The sequence below is a fragment of the Nipponia nippon genome, unplaced genomic scaffold (assembly GCF_047370975.1).
Source record: "Nipponia nippon isolate SJK-2023a ecotype South Korea unplaced genomic scaffold, ASM4737097v1 scaffold_1, whole genome shotgun sequence".
Taxonomy (NCBI): Eukaryota; Metazoa; Chordata; class Aves; order Pelecaniformes; family Threskiornithidae; genus Nipponia; species Nipponia nippon.
The window spans coordinates 152,008,122-152,025,875 of record NW_028262290.1 but is presented as its reverse complement, the minus strand read 5'-3'; the positions used below and the strand labels follow the sequence as shown (position 1 = coordinate 152,025,875).

The following is a 17,754-nucleotide window of genomic DNA, read 5'->3' as shown; positions in this document are numbered from 1 at the left end:
GTGGTAGAGTGTGTCTGTTCCTTATAATGCACAGGGTTTAGTGCAGTACTTTTGCGGTTTACCTTCTGTTTTTCTTTGCCATTGGGTATTTGCTCCAGTGTCACTTTTGCCCTGTGATCCCTTAGAGTTTCAAACAACCTTGATTAAGGAATGCTATTTATTTACCGATCATCTTGAGTACTTCAAGGTGTCTACATACAGTGCTTTCCTAGTAATTTTGCACCAAAGTTCAATGGCATTTCTCTCTCAAACATATGTTCTTATACTGGAAATACTAATACTTAAAGTATTTTGCTACACTTAAGTACAATTTATCTTACAGAAAACACTGTCTGTGTAGAAAGTATTGGACTGCTTGTTTGTCAGATTAACAATACCAGTTTTAAAAATCAACAGACCATTTAAAAGTATTTTGTATATGTCTTGTACTGGATTGTGATGATTACTTTTAAAATGTGCAGTATATAGCAATGCATGGGACAAAAACAAGTGGTTGTATAGTAAAGCAGGGCAGAATTTGATAATAAAGAATAAATTTACATAACATAAAACTGCAAATGGAGATAAGATGTTCCACAAAAATAAGTTGAATTAAGGAAATAGAATTAGCAACACACCTACAATGAAGCAGAAATCTTGAAAATGCCACAATGTTTCATTTCCACCTGTTCTAAATAAAGCTTTCTATAACTGTACTTTCCAAAATGGCAATTTGCACATGGAAGTTGACCTACCCTACAAATAAAGCATTTCTTAAAGCTCCCATTTGCAAAAAAATGAAAGAAAACAATTCCATAAATTCCTTCCTTTTCTTTGCCTTTGGTTTCAAAGAAAAGAAAAAAAAAACAAACCCCTTCAAAAATTAGCCTTTGCTAGAACCATGCTAATTTTTCTGTTTGGCCAACCAAGCTCTATTTAATGGCACTGAAAAGACTGGGAGGTAACATCTGAAACACCTCCAATCCACACCTCCAATCCACTGCACCTACCAGTCCCAAAAAACATGGAAAACAGTCACAAATAGGCTCCAGAATCATCTCTTTTCATATGAGAGAAGACATGGGATATAAATGGACTGTGTTTTATTGTACCCTGTATCCAAGGACAGGAATCTATGGAATTGTTTTCTGTTGTCTCCCTGCAGATTTCTCTTTTGAAACAAAGTAATAGCTGACCATTCCTCATCAGCTCTTTTGAAATAAAGAATGAAATGTAGGGCTTAAGGCGGCCATAATAAGAGATTAAAATGCTTCTGGTTAGTCTTGATATAACATATTTGTTTGTCAGGCTTCCTGTGATTCCCACATTAACATGTCTGAAATATGGTGAGGGCTGTAGGGGTCAGGTGCAAGCCGCACAGCTGGAAAAATGGCAACAAGATTAATATCCACTTTCCCTCTGCCCCGTGAAATAAACCATTCCTGTGCATATTTCATTATGGTTTCACATAAACCTGCACTATGGAGAGCGGATTACCTGCGATAGGTGTTGTGGAAAAATTGATGGCTTTGAAGGATTCAGGGTTCTGGGTGTGATGTTACACAGCCCTCCCCAGCCCACCGGCATCCATGGGGCATCAGCCAGCGCCAGTCTGCTGCCCAAATGTATTCCTGCGTACAGCACTGTCAAATGGATTGCTTTTTACTGGCCCCCAAGCCTTTTAATGCTTTCAGACTGATCAGTTTAAAAGACTTGTTAAAAACAGAACTAAGGGATGACAGGCTTTTATTGATTTGGGAAAATAATCAAATTTTGTATAGGTAGGGCCTTCAGACTTTGTAATGCATGTGATGTGAATAAAGATCTGACAGTACTACAGTTTATTGATTGGGGAAAAGTATCATTCATGTTTATTCAGTAGTAGAAATCATTAGGACTTTTCTCTTAATTTCCCTTTATGTTAAGTCTGACACTAGCGCATGTATTCCTCTTCATTTCTAGGAGTAACATAGGCTGAAAAGATGTCAGCAACTTTTAATGATTTTTAGGAATAGCCTCATTCATCTTATTCTTATCTGAAGTTTCTTTATAAGTCAAACAGCATTAGTCATCTTTAAAAAACTAAAGATCTTTGTACTAAATGCTTGGAAATTATTTTAAAATCTCTACTCCTGCACTGCAGTAGCAGACCCTTGCTAAGAAATTACAGTCACAGATGGCAGTTCCTAAGTATATTGATCATGTTCATCCTCCCTCTTTTAGCAACAGATCAACCCCTAACAATCATGACCGGATACAGCGCCTGAGACAAGAGTTTCAGCAAGCAAAGCAAGATGAGGACGTGGAAGACAGGAGACGTACTTACAGTTTTGAGCAGCCATGGGTAAGTGTCCGTCAAACCTGGAAGGGTTCCCTAACTCCCACTGCCCCTGGGCTGGTCGGGAGCAAAGCAATAGGGATGCAGGGTCCTCTGCTTCTGGACTTCTGCCCTTTCTGTTATCCTCATTTTTAGTTCATTGATGTTTAGTTCATTTTTAAATTTCCTTAGCCACCTGTCCTGTGTGCATATAGCATTATTTGCTCTGTGTTTAGACCCTCGACTCTCTGAGTTACTATTTGAATTTTTTTTTCCTCAAAGGCAATATCAATTATTCTGAAATTTTCTAGGAAAATCAGAATAAAACACATACTAACAATAAATAATTTAGAGAGCACATGTAACCTTGTAAATGGTATTTTCTCTGAAACAGTATCACTGTGATTAGTTCTTTTCCTTAAGAAGAAGAGCTATGTATTTTCACAGTAAAGGAGCGATACGCATAATAGCATGCTTCACAATAGTACCCCTTTGCCACTTATATTAGCCAAGACAGTTCTGCCTCGAGATATAAATCCTAATTGATCATTTAAATCCTATTCAATCTGATCTAGTGATGTGATACAATTATGTAAATCCATGTACTTATCTTGTTTAACATAATTGAATGAATCAGTGTTGCTTTTTAATCAATTACCTATCCTAAATTAGGATCCTTTAAATATGGGGCAAATATTTTATTGTATTTTTGTTTAAAATTCCACAATAAAGACAGTGAATAATTTGCTTGCATTCCTAAAAAAGTGGAAGCTGTATGATGACAGCAGTAGAACCTCTCACAGCTTCCTTCGAAGCGGGTGTAGGTGATGGGTTATTGTTACTTAGCATTACAATGCACACGAGACTGAAGTGGAAATAGCTGAAGATCAGCATCCGTGTGTATGAAGTCACAGAACCACCTAGGTAACATCATAACACATATGACATCTTTAGTTGCCTCTTGTGGTGGATATAGAAGATTTTTTTACTTTTGTTGGGTCTTTGTGTCCTTGTCCATCTTAAACTCACCAATTTGAACCTGTGGTATTTTTGACATGCAGCATGGAGAGGAACAAAGGTAAATGTATCCCTAAATGACCTACCCATGCTTAACATACCGTATCAGGATATAGGCTTCTCTTTTCCCATGTTAGAAAACCTCTAACCTTCTCTGAAATTGAATAAAGAAAATAAACTTTTTTTTTATTACCAGATGTTTTTGATTTGATGTGGTGAAGATAACGTGATAGCTCATCACAGTTACAGTGCAGCAGTTTTGGGGTGGAAGGGGGCTGCGCGTAGGAGGTACTTCCTATATGCATATCAACTGCTGGTTAGTCTTCAAATGAGAGATTTGAGCAGCATTCTTGGGAAAACTGTGTATGAGAAAAACTTGCACTCTTGAAGACTTGGGAACTTAACTACTGAAGGTCATGGGCCAAATTGTTGTATATGTAAATGCCATAGCAACTTTAGACAGGCAACTTGGCTTTTATTATGGTTTCTTGTAATGAGCGAGGAGGGAATTATTTGGATGACAGGCTGATTACCTTAGGAATGGAATAATTTCCTAAATTGTGGGTCAGAACACTGACCTTTCCTTTTTCTCTTATTCAAACAAATGGGATCTCTGTTTACTCCCCTTCTACAGATCATGCAAATGAGCTCGAAGTGACTAATTCAGCTTAATGTATTAATATTAATTCTGCAGCTTACTGTTGCTTTTGTAGGAGCTGCTCTGTTGTTAAATACATAGGTGACCAAATGTTTTATTTTAGATATGTACTTTAAAAAAAATTGGCACAGAGTGTTTTTGAATTATATTTTTTTTTTTCCATCGTGTCCTCCAGCCTTTCAAGATCACAATGCTTGGAAAGGATAAAGCAATGATCTCATCCATTTCAGCAGCTCACAGTCATTTTGGTGTTAAGGAGCCATAACCTTCTCTCTTAAGGAGTGTGTATTACTTTAACATATTAGTCTAAAATGATGGACTTTGTTAAGACACACTCTCAAAACAGATCCAGATGTATTATTAAATACCAGTGACACAAAAAAAATGCAAAAGTGGTTTATAATACATATGCAGCAAAATACTTAGATACATTCATCAACATCTTTTCAGTCTACTCCATCTGTAAGCTGTTGGTTACAAACCACAGCAGTGGAAAGTGCACCTGTATGTGGACGATTGTAGAAAAGTGTGTTTTCACCTGAGGGAGATGTCTTGCGCAGCCTACATAAACAAAAGGCTTTACATCCAGGGATGCCTCTGAGCCACATGACAGCAGCCAAATCTGACCTGGTTTGGACAGAAAGAGAGAAAAAAAACCACAGAGAAGTGTGTGCTATGAGGTGATAAGTCGTTTGCATTTCTCATTAACAAGATGATGGGAGAGTTGAGGATAGGGAACAAAGTGCTGATGTGTTGTGGGACTGTTGGTTACTTTAAGGAAGTGTAAACGAACACAAAGTTTGCAATGTAAGAAATGGATACTGATGGAAATCTGGCAGCTCTGAGGATATTCAGAGGAGCTCAATAGCTCAGAAACCCTCTAACATACTATCAAAACGATCCTGTGAACATCACCAACTCCAATCCATCCCAGACCATTAATGGTCTGTGACACAGAACTCCAGTTACCTGTGACAAATACCTTCAGTCTCCTCCACGGGCTGGAGGCAGATCTCCGTACCATGGAGCACTACATATGCTGGCTCTGAACGATACCCGTGGCAGAGACGTCAGCACCTGACCCCATCCCTTTCTGGCTATTCCCATCAGGTGAAGGTTATTTCTCTGTAGATGGGCAATGCAACAGAGCTGGACTTCTTGCCCAGCTATGGTTGCTCTGCCAGTAAACAAAATACTTGACTGCCTGCAAGTGTTCATACAGCATCAGGCAGCTTAACAGACACAAAAAGTGATAGCGCTGGAATGAGATGAAACCGTCTATTAAGCAGCATAACATTTCTGCTCAAGGCCATTTGAATGACACAATGTTAAGGTTTAATAACCAACTAACTGTGGCAACATCGAGCCATCTCTAAAACCCACTAGTTCTGCAATTGAGTCAAAGCTTTATGGAAAAGGTTTTCACGTTTGTTTATTTTAAGATAACTTTCTCAGGCTTCATATTTTTTTTCTCTTACATGGCTTTTATATTTTTCGTGTTTCAAAAAACAAGGTACAAGAGGGTTTCAAGGGCAATACCATATGCCTGATGTTATACAGGGAAAAAAAAGAAAAAGAACATAAAGTACAATTAATCCATTTTCATCCTGCTGGTGTTAATTCCAGTCAGAGTTCGCAGAAGTGTATATCTGGGTATGTAGAATTGCATGGAATCACAGTATGTCTGCTAATATTTAAGGACCTTGCTGTTGCTATGACATTTTTATACCAATGCAGGATTCTTTGCGGCTGATTTTTCTGTTTGGTACCAAAGTTGAGTCTCTAGTTTTTGTTCTTTTCTGGGTAGTATTGGGTCTACTGAGGTTTATCCTTGCTTGCACCAGTCCTTGGGTTTGGGGGATTTTGGTTGTAATTTGTTCCATATCTTGTGTTTTTGCCTAGTCACATCTTCATTAACAGATCCCCACCTTCAATAACAAAAACACAGCATTATAGTCTAAGTGTCATGGGAGTGAACAATCCAATTAAAAAAAGAGCATATTAAATCCGTTGAAAACACTACAACTGCTTGCCAATCCTGCTTGTAGAAACACACAAACTATCAAAAAACCCTGCAAAGATGCAGGAGGGACAAAAGTTGGTGGTTTATTTCTTCATCTTTAATAAAAAAAATCAGTGCTAAAAAATGGAAAGTGGCAAATTTCATAAGAAATACATTCTTCTCCAGTCATCCCGGATCTATTTGGATGGTGGGAGAAAATTGGCATCAAGAGAGCAGCTGAGCAAACTCTACTCTAAATATTTAGAAGTCAAATAAAAAGATTTTTTTTTCTAAAGGTAACTGCTAACTGGGTCAAAATAAATATACTACCTCACTCATCCAAGTATAGCTTTAATTACATGCACAAATTTGTGAAAGGTAAATAACTGCATGATTTTCAGAGGAAAGACTCCAGAGGTCCTAATAACATACCTAAGCGTGGCTTGATAGATAAATGCTCAGAAAATTTAGGGACTGTGCTTGTTTTTTCTGCTGTGTGTTGATGTGTAGATCTTGTCTCTAAGACAGATTTAAAGAAAAAAAAGTTCTTTTTTATCTGTTTATGGTACTCGTATTTTATCCCTGCATTCAAGTCCTTGACCTATTCAAAGACATAATGAATTCTAAATAATCTAAAATTCTTTTAGAAAAACAAAAGCCTGATTTTTGTCTAACTTCCACTGTAACGTATTTTACCTGGAAAAATGAATAACAGACTATATTCAAAACAAACATTTTAAAGTTTATATCAGGTTGTAAGTTACATAGAACTACATCAATGAGAAAGAAAAGTAGTATATTAAATCTTTCTGTAATGAATCCATCTCAAGAGTCTCTTTCAGGATATTTTATTCAAGATATTAGGCAATATCTCATGGAGCATTGCAGTAGACAAAGAATACCTTAGGAGCTAAATTGTTTATTCTCCTACCCCAATATGTTTTGTAGAGGAAACCAAAGTTATGCAGGGCAGCCTCTCCACAGGTAGTTTTTCTTCAGCTGTGTAGTTAATACCCATTCTGTGCCAAACCTGTGAAGGATTTCATGAAATACCAGCAATTTCTTGCCACAATTTAGACTCTGACTTTAAAATTTTATATTTGAAACTTTTTGCCCCACTACTTTCAATCTACTAATTTATGTGAAACAGAAAATGAACATAGAAGATTTTAAAAAGAAATTAAATAATTTTGGTTTGTAAACAAACATATTTAGAGCTCACAGGCATGCAGTACATGTAAATACCCCAAGCAGAATTTCAGGGCTCTCTAAGAGGTTTGTTTCTGCCATACTGAAGATTTTTTTTCTGCTGCTGCTATAGACAGAATGGAAATCTTAGTCCCATACCATGCCATTCAGCTCCCTGCATATACACCATAGAAAGATACACAAAGGGATGGGATTTTCTTATTATATGGTGTTTGAATTAATACACACACCTGTTGGCAATTTTTAAAAGAAATATTGCTATATGTTCTGTTCACCATAGAAACATAAACAAAAAGATGGAAGTAGAAATAGTTTTCAAGGACATCTCCCAGACCATTGAATGTTTTTTATCATTCTGAATTTTGATATACACAGTTACTGGATTGTCTGTCATCTGTGCCAAGTACACTTACACATAAAGCAGGCAAGGTTATTTAATCTTATCTATTTCTAATTAGTGCTGAACTATAAGAACCACAGATTTTTTTTTTGTTTGTTTTTGGGGCGGGTGTATGGCAACTTCCCCGGATGAACTTGAAACTTCTTGGTTAAACACAGAGCTTAACCTGGAAAAAAAATAGCACGTATATTTTAATATTAAATAATGGTCTTTTTTAATAGCTGGAAAAATACTAAGGGACTCGTTCCTTTAGTAATCTCCTTATTAACCGTTTCTTTATCAGCACAAAAGAGTTCTATGAGTTTGAGTAATCATTTCTGCCAGCTTCTTCCTATGGCAGTAGGCTGTGAGATAGAAGTGTCACCTCAACTGGTGGATCTCCTGTCACCTGAAGTGGTTGGATCTCCCTGAAAACCCAGTGCCCTGGATCATCCCCACGATCTCCTCTCTCTAATTCCGTGGCAACTTTGATGCATGCTGCCACCATGCCGAGCTACCCTCCATGGACAGAAATGCTGCTCTGCAGGGAAGCAAACTGTGTGGGCTGGCGTAGCTAGGAAAGAGAGGAGGGACCTTTACCCTTAAAACATGCTGCCCTTTACTGCTGATAGTGGTCAGTGCAACATGACCCATGGGTACATATTGTGTAAAATGAAAAAATGTTGTTTGGATAAAGTGAGAAATCTGTAGAAGCTTTAAACTTTGCAGCACTGGCTTTAAATTAATGTCTCTTTGAGAAGAGAGCCCTGTAATTCCATGTACCTTAAAGCACAATTTTATGTGCTGAATATTGTTTAACAATGCTAATGCAATAACTATCATTGCCACTTAAATGTATTGTGGAAGACATGAACATACATTTATTTGTATAATGTAGCCTTGGTTGTTATTGTGGCCTTGACCGCATACTGATTTAAAAGGTCGGTGCTTGTCATACATCTCATTGCAAACAAGGCCAGAGTTCTTATCAATCTGTACTGTGAAGACCGAGCTGTTGCCAGGTTTGTTGGATGATTTCAGGTTGTTATAATTGTACTTAGCCTTGTGTTGATATCAGTGTTGAAATTACTGTTATGTGTATTCCTTATACAAGTTTTTTTATTGCTGTTGAAAGATGTGAAAATAGTTCAACTTTTTTTTTTATTACCTCCATTTTGTGCTGACATAAATGGGGTATGCATGTATATAGTTGTGTGTTTGTGTATATGTTTTTTATAAATATATATGTATAAAACTATACTTTGGGGATTGAGACAAAATTACCAATTAGCTTCTGAAGACTAAGGTTACTTATGATATAAATATTTTTGGTTTAGATACTTTAATTGAAAGCATATTGAAAAGATAAATCACTGTATGGAGATGTGCATTTTTCTGAACAAGTTAAGGATCCAAAAAGGAATACATTAAGTCTTTATATCATCATAACCATACATCAAGGGCATTCACTATGGTATCACTGAGGTTTTTAATGAAAAGATTTGAAAGAAAGGCCTTTTCATTAATAAGATGGTTGAGTGTACCTGTCTGTGTGTATATATGTTATGTTATGGAATATGTGATTACGTGCAGACAGAGTATTTTTATGTCTCATATTGCCATATTTTTGGATGCTTGAAAGCAGATTTGATTATATGAATAGCTTATTGTAGATGTGAACAACACGCAGGCAGGACTCTAAATAAGTAAGTATCCTTTTCAGATTTGTTAAGCATTGGAAATCCACTTAATTTAACAGGGCATACAGGTACTCATACCTTCAGAAAATCAGATAGATAATGGATTTTAGATGTTTGCCTTTAGACCCATCAAATTATAAATGCTGTCCATTTGAAGAAATTCTTTGTGAACTGCTGAGGATCCAGACCTGACTCCTCAGATCCAGTCATTCTGGGCACGCGCTACAGCAGGCAGACAGGCATGATAGCCCCTGCCTCTATTTAACCATTGGGTCCTGTGTGCATTAAAAAAAAAAACATCTCTCAAGCTCCATTTTGATCTTAGTTCATTCAAAGTCCAGTAGGGCTTTCAAAGCCTCTGTCTCTTTAGTAAAGGCTTTTGTGGTAACTTCAGCTCCCTGCACATGTGTGTGCATGTACTTGCATTCATGCTTTCTACATGATGCATTTTGGTGTCTTGCATAAATCTAAACAGAGCAGCAGCTCAATTCTAGCTCCACCTGTTTGATAACTTAACCATTCTCTGTGCTGTAAAATCCCTTAATCTGTTATATTTACAGTGAACTGAAAAAAGTGAAACTGTGTTTTCAAATAAAGAGAAGCAATTCTGATTTCATGTCTTATCTGTGATAACTACTTTCTCACATATGACATAATGTAGCTCTCCAACTATATGCAAGCTTTCCAACGTTGTTAAAGTAGAACCCAGGAAATGAGGAAATTGGCTCCAAAATCTTAGTTTAAATGTTTTTATTCCTTATGGAGAAGTTGAGGTGGGAACTTCTGAGTTTCCCTCTGGTTCTCTGTAAGCTGCTTATAACCACACTGGATAGAATTCACAAATAAATCTTGTGATTTTTCAGGTAATCACTCGCTTCCATAAGCTGAGCCCTTCAATAAAATACCAAATGTCAGAAGACGCTCAATAAAGTCAAGAAAGTTAGAAATGTTGACATATGCAATAACTGAAATGCTGCTCTGTATGTGTTGCCCTTATTTAATATAGTAGGAAATCTCCATGGGGGTTGTTGGTTTGGACATACATATGTACAGCTTATTCATCTCTGAGAAAATTTCCCACAAGGCTGACACGCGATTCTGTTTTCTCAACTTGTTGCTTCATCATACCATTCCTAAAGCATTTTTCATTAGAAATACTGTTTTACTGCGGTTTCTACAGAGTAAATCTATTCTGAAGTAGACATCAGTGTTGCATTAAGGATTCTCTTAAATAAGGTCTCCGTTACTTATAGTCTATGCTTTCACATTCTGATTCTTTTGCACAATAATCTTCTTGTAAGGGGAAAGGCAGTTGTTCACCAAATTGTATGTATCTGTTAAATTCTGAGCCGAGACTGATGCTCTGTCTGAAGTGTATTGTTACTGAAAATGAAGTTTCTAAAAGTTGTGGCACCCTAGTTTGCAACTTGAAATCACAAAATCTGAAGAGACTCATAATGTAAAATGAAAACTGATATCTCTACAAAGTAAACTTTTTCATAATCCAAAATTTGAATCCAGCTATTCTGGTAATGCTCTGTATTCCCAGAAAGGCCATCCATTTTTATGTCCTCTTAGTATTGGACTCAAAGTTCCAAATTGTCACCTCGTTAAGATGTTATCTAAAATCCCTCTCAGAGATACAGGATTCCCAATTGTCCACAAGGACTTGCTAAATTTATCTGCTTGATCATATCGAACCACAAAATGTTTGCCTGACTCTCAGATAAGCAAGCAGTGCATGTCTGGACCAACAGCAAAATAGGATGACTCTGCTAAGGGAGAGCATCGCTTGAGCATACTGGTGAGGTTCAGAGTGCTGTGCTCTGTCCTCCTTCAGATCCTTGGTGGGGCATAAAACAGCATTATCACAGCTAGGCTAACTTACAGTGTCTGAAGATCTGTTCTGCTGGCTTGATTTAAATTTCAGTGTTACTATAAAATCCCAACCCACTTTGGACCAATATTTTTCTGATACATCACAGAAATGGTCGGTCAGAAAAAGAATCGGTAGCACAGGACACTGTTATGGGTCAGAATTTAATGTGATTATTATGAAAGAGCTACTTGAACCGCATGTTGAAACAAATACAAGTGTACGTGTATAATAGCAATGTAAATGATAGTCCTTTTGTGGGTGTTTTTCTGCTTTGTTTAAGACATTTTCATTTTCATTTTGTAGCCAAGCACCAAGACATACTCACAGAGTGGCAGACACTCAGTATCAGTAGAGGTTCAAATGCAGCGGCAACGGCAAGAAGACAGAGAGAGTTTCCAACAAGCTCAGCGGCAGTACAGCTCATTACCCAGGTATGGTAACTGCCTGAAGCTATTCAGTGTATATGAGCCTGGAGCTAATTTGATTTGTGGAAGGAAAATGTTGTACTTAGTGCAGACACTTTTGTTTAGCATTGATATAAGGTGGAATGTATTCAGTGTGGAAGAGGCATGAAATTTCTTAAGTGAGAGCATGTGGTACCTGTTTATTTTAGGAGAATTACTTCAGAGCTGATTTCAGTGGGATTTGATGACACTCAGCACCCAACAGAACTGAGACATTAAAACAAAGCTATTCTTTGTGGGACACTATCCAGTTTAACTTTCTGCAATTACAAAAGTATCCTGAGCATGACACGTGTTCTCCCCTTTTGACGTCAGACTATTTTTTTCTGTTGCCTAATTCCTTGGTGGGTAGAAATTCCATCTCTGTGATGCTGATACAGAGAAAAAGCTTAAAAGGAAATTAGGAGCCTCCAAGCTTCCAGTCTATACATTTCTTCTAAGTTACTGGGTCATTAGCAATGGAATACTGAAAATTAATACAACTTTTGTCTAAACAAATCGGTATTTTAAAAAATCTTAGATTTTGGGCAAAATGTTTTTTACTTGATATTTAGCTTTAAGAATTATTAGAAGTTTGCCCATCTTGTATTGTAAATTAGATAGCTATTATAGTTAAGCATTATGCAAGTAGTCTTTGCATTTTCAAATATCAGTGGCAATGGCTGAATGGAGAATCCTTTACACTGGAGGCGGGTGACAATTTCCTTTGATTCTAGCTGTTTCTTCCAATGAGGTTGTATTATTTTTTGTGCCCCATGTGGAAATGGTGTGGAAAATATATTTTTGTGGCAACATGTGTTTTACCAAGTGTATCATAACTTTTTTTGAAACAAACAGAAGCTTTATAATCAAAGTTATCTGATCATGAACTTTTATCCTACCAACATCTTTGAAAATAAAACAGATCTCTCAGATTTTCACATGCTATAACACCTTTCAGTGTAGAATTTTTCTGTTGAGTTTGGAAGATGGGAAAGGAAAATGTAAAGTTCCTGTTTTTTCTTAGATTGTTAGTTTGTCATTTTGAAAATCTTTATATTCCCTTTGCTTCTTATCTCTACCTTCCTTCTGAAGTCACCACACCCAATAATGCCATGTTGTTTTTCCTGAGAAATTTTCTTTCAGTTTTGCTAGCCCCAGCAATGCACAGATTGAGTGGAAAAGTGCGGATGCTAGTGTTGCTTTTAAGTTGGGAGGATATTTTTAGTTTTAAAACTATGATTCTTAAAACTCTCTCCCCCTTTTCTGCTCAATCACTGGTAGCATTTCAAAGTTGGAAGTCAGCTGTAAGGCACTTCCAGTGGCAGAAATTAATACCTGTAAGGAGAAAATTAATCTACAAGAAATTTGGAAAATAATGTTTCGGGTCATAGATATGCTTGTTTTGAAAAGAGTGACTGAGAACTTCACTTAATGTGGTTTTCAACATGAGAAATGACTAGCAAGCTAGCAATGCATGTTGCTGAGTAATTAATGATAATTTAATGACTTTGAGCACTCTGGGTATTTGAGCTGTGCTGAGAGCAGACAGAATTTCAGGACCTTGGGCTAAAGTTGAGTGCTGTAAATACCTATAACAGGCTGGGACATCCAGTTCTCCAGCTTTGCAAACTGTTTGTAGCTCTGTGAGTGATCTTTAAAGAAATCTTACTCTTACTCTGAAACTTAGATCCCAAGCTTAATGTTGCAACTATGGCTTTGTAATGATTAAAGTTTGTGCACTGGCTTCATTCTTGAGCTTTGTTGCTTTTCATCTTGTATAGTCTCTAGGGGCCTCCTTTTTTTTCCCTTTGTACATTTAAATCATTAGTACTGAAGGCAAATAAACTTGTGAGTCAATTTTAAAGGATCTTCCCAGAAAAACAGTGAAAGTGGGCCAACTGATTTTGAAAAAGTACCAGAGAACGGTCATTAAATTAAATCAGTTCAACTAGTCATCCTCTTGTCCCATGTGAAATTGTAAAAGCAATGTTTAACTCCAAGTTAATTTTCTAGTACTTAAAATTTATCTTACTCTAGATCAGAAACCTGACAGTTTCGTAGCCTACAGAGGTTCATTCAATTTGCTCTTGTTCCAGGGAGTGATAAAACATGGCTCAGAAACATCATTTCTTTGGCAAAGTTGGATATGCGAATAACAAGAACAGCTATAAAAATTTGCATAAGAATTTACATTATGTTGTAATTTATGCTGTAATAATTTACATTCATCCTGAATAACAATTTTCATCCAGAGGTCTCAAAATCTGTTATGAAATAAGGTGGATGTGGTCATTTTCAAGTTTTATGTGTGGAAGAAAGATTGCAAAAACATTAGGTGACTTTGTTACTTTTACTAATGGTAGAAAAATCATTCGGGTCTCCTGTCTCTCCACTGCATATTCATTGGATGAGGCCACACTGAGTCATGTGTGTTGACATGAAAAACCAAGCCATATATAAACAACTAAATGATTTTATTATTGATTAATGTCACAATATATTTTGTTTTACTGCTTGATTCTCATACACTAATTTTAATCTGAAAGCGGGTATCTCTTTTGCTGCAGCACAAAATTGTTCTACTTTATCATTACCAATCTTATTTTAAATTCATAAAAGCATCTAGCAGCTTGATAGTAAATTAAAGCTATTAATGCTATTTCAAAACCATAATCTGTCTTTAAAATAATATGATGATTTATTGGGAAAATTTGTAATTCCTACATGTATTTGACTTATTTGTCTGCCCCATGGAGCCAAAAAATGAGCAAGAAAGGTTATCTCTGCCTTTTCTTCTATGAAAGCTGTAGCGGACTGGAAAACAGTCCTGATATAGCACAAAATTCCTTAGTTCTGGAAATGGAAGGAAGAAACTCTCATCTGTGCAACTACCTATCAATAATGAGCTTTATCTTCTGATTTGTGCAGTGTTAGAGCAAGTGTTTTAAAGATCTGCCTGTTGCATTTTTAATCAAGTGTGAGTCTAGATTAAAATCTTTCATGAGTGACTTTCCAGCTGCTGGCTGTTATCTGGTTTCTTAGGAAGCACAGCAATGTGTATGGTCTCTCCTAGTTAGTTTGCAACCAAATTGTAGCACTTTTTGCTTTAGAACATGATAGTTGTTGTGGCACTGGATGGGTTTTCATGGCATATTCCTTCTGGAGAGGCCTAGAAATATAGTTCAACTCTGTAGGAAATGTTCTCCCAACAGAAGAGGCAAGATGCCTCTTTGGGGCAGAAGAGAACATGACTTCTGGAGAACGCTATAGCTGGGGAAAACCTGAGGGCATTGCAGATGCACCCTTCTTTCCAGGGATTGTTGTCAGTAACAGTAGAAGGGGAGCCAGAACATTAGTGTTAAAAGCATCTTCCATTTTTCTTTCCAGGCAAAGCAGAAAAAATGCCAGTTCTGTATCTCAAGACTCCTGGGAGCAGAGCTATTCCCCTGGCGAAGGGTTCCAGACTGCAAAGGAAAATCCCAGATATTCCAGCTACCAGGGATCGAGGAATGGCTATATGGGGGGACATGGCTTCAATGCCAGAGTAATGCTAGAAACACAAGAACTGCTCCGTCAAGAGCAGAGGCGGAAAGAACAACAACTGAAAAAAAAAACTTCTTCTGAAGGACCTAGCAACTATGACTCATATAAGAAAATTCAGGACCCTAATTATACCCCTCCTAAAGGTCCTTTCAGGCAAGATGTACCGCCTTCACCATCTCAGGTAGCAAGGCTGAACAGATTGCAAACACCAGAAAAGGGAAGACCATTTTATTCTTGAGGTGAAAAAAATGAAGATCAACTTATCATGCAATAAGGAACATTTTCATATAAAGACTTATATTTTGAAAACTTTTTAAACTGATGGTACTAAGTAATATATCCGTTGTCTGTTTCAGTGCCTTTAAAAATACGGGCAAAGTGTTGGTGGGCCTTATGTCTTTGCCATTTTGTCTGAAGTGTTGAAGTCACGGAAGGATGTTCCACCATTTGACAATCATAGCGGAAGTGAGCAACACCGCCCCTGCGTACCAAGTCCCGTAGCCCAGTCCAGTAGTTGTCAACGGCTTATTACTAGGATTTGTTGTAATGTGTTTTACTTTGCAGTGACTTATTACACCAACATGCAGCTTTGTGGCATAAAATTAATGAATTTGAGGTTGAAGGAAGCATTGACATGTCCTTTTTTATTTCTCTTGGGTCAGGAGGAGGGTTACATATCACTCTTGAGTGGATAAGGCTTAGCTCTACTCTGGATCGCAGTCACAGTTTTAAGATGTTTTATGGTGGAGTCATTACCAGTCTTTGTTGATCAATATTTAAGTGTCTATATGCTGAAAAACTATCCTACTCCTATTATGCACATATGCACTCTTTTTCTCTCTCTCTGCCCACTCTGAGCTTATTAAAAAAGCCTTTATCCTGACTCATGAGGAAAACAAAAACTTTCAGTTATCCTGAGAATCTTGTTACAATTGCCTTATAATCGTAATACACAGTCCATTAAAAATGAAATAACTGGAGAGAGACTGTTTATACAGTCACAGCCAAGCCCTTGAAAAGTATATTTTACTATTTTATTAAAGATGGGAAATTATGAACAAACATACAACTGAGTTGTGCTTTGCTTTACTTCTAAATGAATTTGGTCATATGACACTTGTGTCTAGGAAGAGCACTAGGGAGGGTATCATCCCATGGTCATCTGATACACGGTTGTTTTTGGGCAAATTTTGGAGATAACTTAAAGAAAGAGCAGAAGAAATCAAAGGGGGTTTTTGGATCAAAAAACTGAAAAGAAAACCGTTTCTTCTTTTTACAATTTGTGAAGCTTTGTGGACAATTGCCTTGTGCTTCCGTATACTGTATTGTTGCATCGTGATGCTACATTAAAAATAAACCTTTAAGTATATGAATGAGAGATAAGTGGAGACAAACTGTTACACATCATCCTGAAAACACGTCAGTATCCAAAAATAACTAAAGCAAAAAAGATTGCTCTAGCAGTGAGTAATATTTGAATGTGCATATGGGATATGAGAATTTCTTTTGCAGCCGTTGTTTTTATGTTTGTTGGTCTGAACTTCATGTATTGTAAAAAATATAGCTGGGTTGCTGAAGTGCCTGCAAATCCTGATGTGAAAAGGCTTGAGAATGGATCTCAGCATATCATGTACAAAAAGGAAAGAAAGCAAGCAAGCAAGAAAATCATGTATTGCATGATTTTAAAAGACGCCTATTTTTTTTTACTGGCACATTTTATTTTTGCGCCAACTTGTTTCTAGAATACATGTGAAATATCAGCACACTTATCTGTGTCTTTTATGCCTGTTTGTTAATGGTTTTTGTTGTTAATAATGTACGCCATGTTTAAAAGTTGTTACTAGTGTAAGCACAGTGACATTGGATGACAATAGCTCTTTTGCACAGAATTTACAAAACTGTGTAAAATGGCTTTCTGTGTACATATGAAATTTAGAATAAAAAACTGTTTCCATCCTCGTCTTGGTATTCACTGTAGACCCTTATGAGAACTGCTGCAGACATTGAGTTTAAAAAATATTTAACAGATGTTATTTTATCCTATTCCTAATGGTTTGCGTGTGTCTTTCTGTGAGCGCTTATAAACATCGGCAAAAAAAAAAAAAGAAACAAGAAGATTTACAGCCCAGCTGAACACCTGAAGACTATCCTCAGAGGGAAAAAAACCTCAGTCTAATGTCTTGTGTTATTTTAGGCTGTACCTGTGACATTTAAAAGATGCATTCTTAAACCTGACCTCTGTGGCAAAAACCTTTTGGGTCGTAGCATGGAGTCCTCTCCCCGAGGAAAGTGCAGGCAGAAGGGCACCCGCTGTGCTCTGGCCAAATCCGGGCACGTGTGAGGAAGCCCCCTCTGCTCCGAGTGTGTGTTTTGGGCTCTGGTGGGAGCCCTTCACAGAATGTTGACATGGTGAAAAATGGGAGAAGGCAGATTTACGAATAAAGCAATATTTGCAGTGCCAGTGATACTCTGTTTCCCCCATTAGTATTGGAGCTGTGTCTGGTTTTCTCCCTCTTCCCCTCATTCCTCCTTTTGTTGGATACTGCATGAATGTCAATCATAATTCTGTATATGCATGACATCAGGCTGTTGCCATGGCAATAATAGTGTCAAATTATTCGCTGT

General features: G+C 37.1%; 1 protein-coding gene across 15 annotated transcripts in view; it reads left to right on the top strand.

Moving 5' to 3' along the window:
• Positions 1 to 17,007, top strand: part of PARD3 (par-3 family cell polarity regulator) — a 467,913-nt gene extending 450,906 nt beyond the window's left edge. For 8 of the 15 annotated variants that reach the window (XM_087778426.1, XM_087778451.1, XM_087778441.1 and 5 more), the window contains 3 exons: positions 2,203 to 2,323; positions 11,444 to 11,571; positions 14,974 to 17,006. In XM_087778426.1, coding sequence (XP_087634552.1) covers positions 2,203 to 2,323; positions 11,444 to 11,571; positions 14,974 to 15,367 — 643 coding nt within the window. In that variant the 3' untranslated portion in view covers positions 15,368 to 17,006. Of the gene's footprint in view, positions 1 to 2,202; positions 2,324 to 11,443; positions 11,572 to 14,973 lie in introns of all 15 variants that reach the window. The other 7 variants (XM_087778504.1, XM_087778469.1, XM_087778511.1 and 4 more) reach the window with 1 other exon arrangement.
• The last annotated feature ends 747 nt before the right edge of the window (positions 17,008 to 17,754 follow it).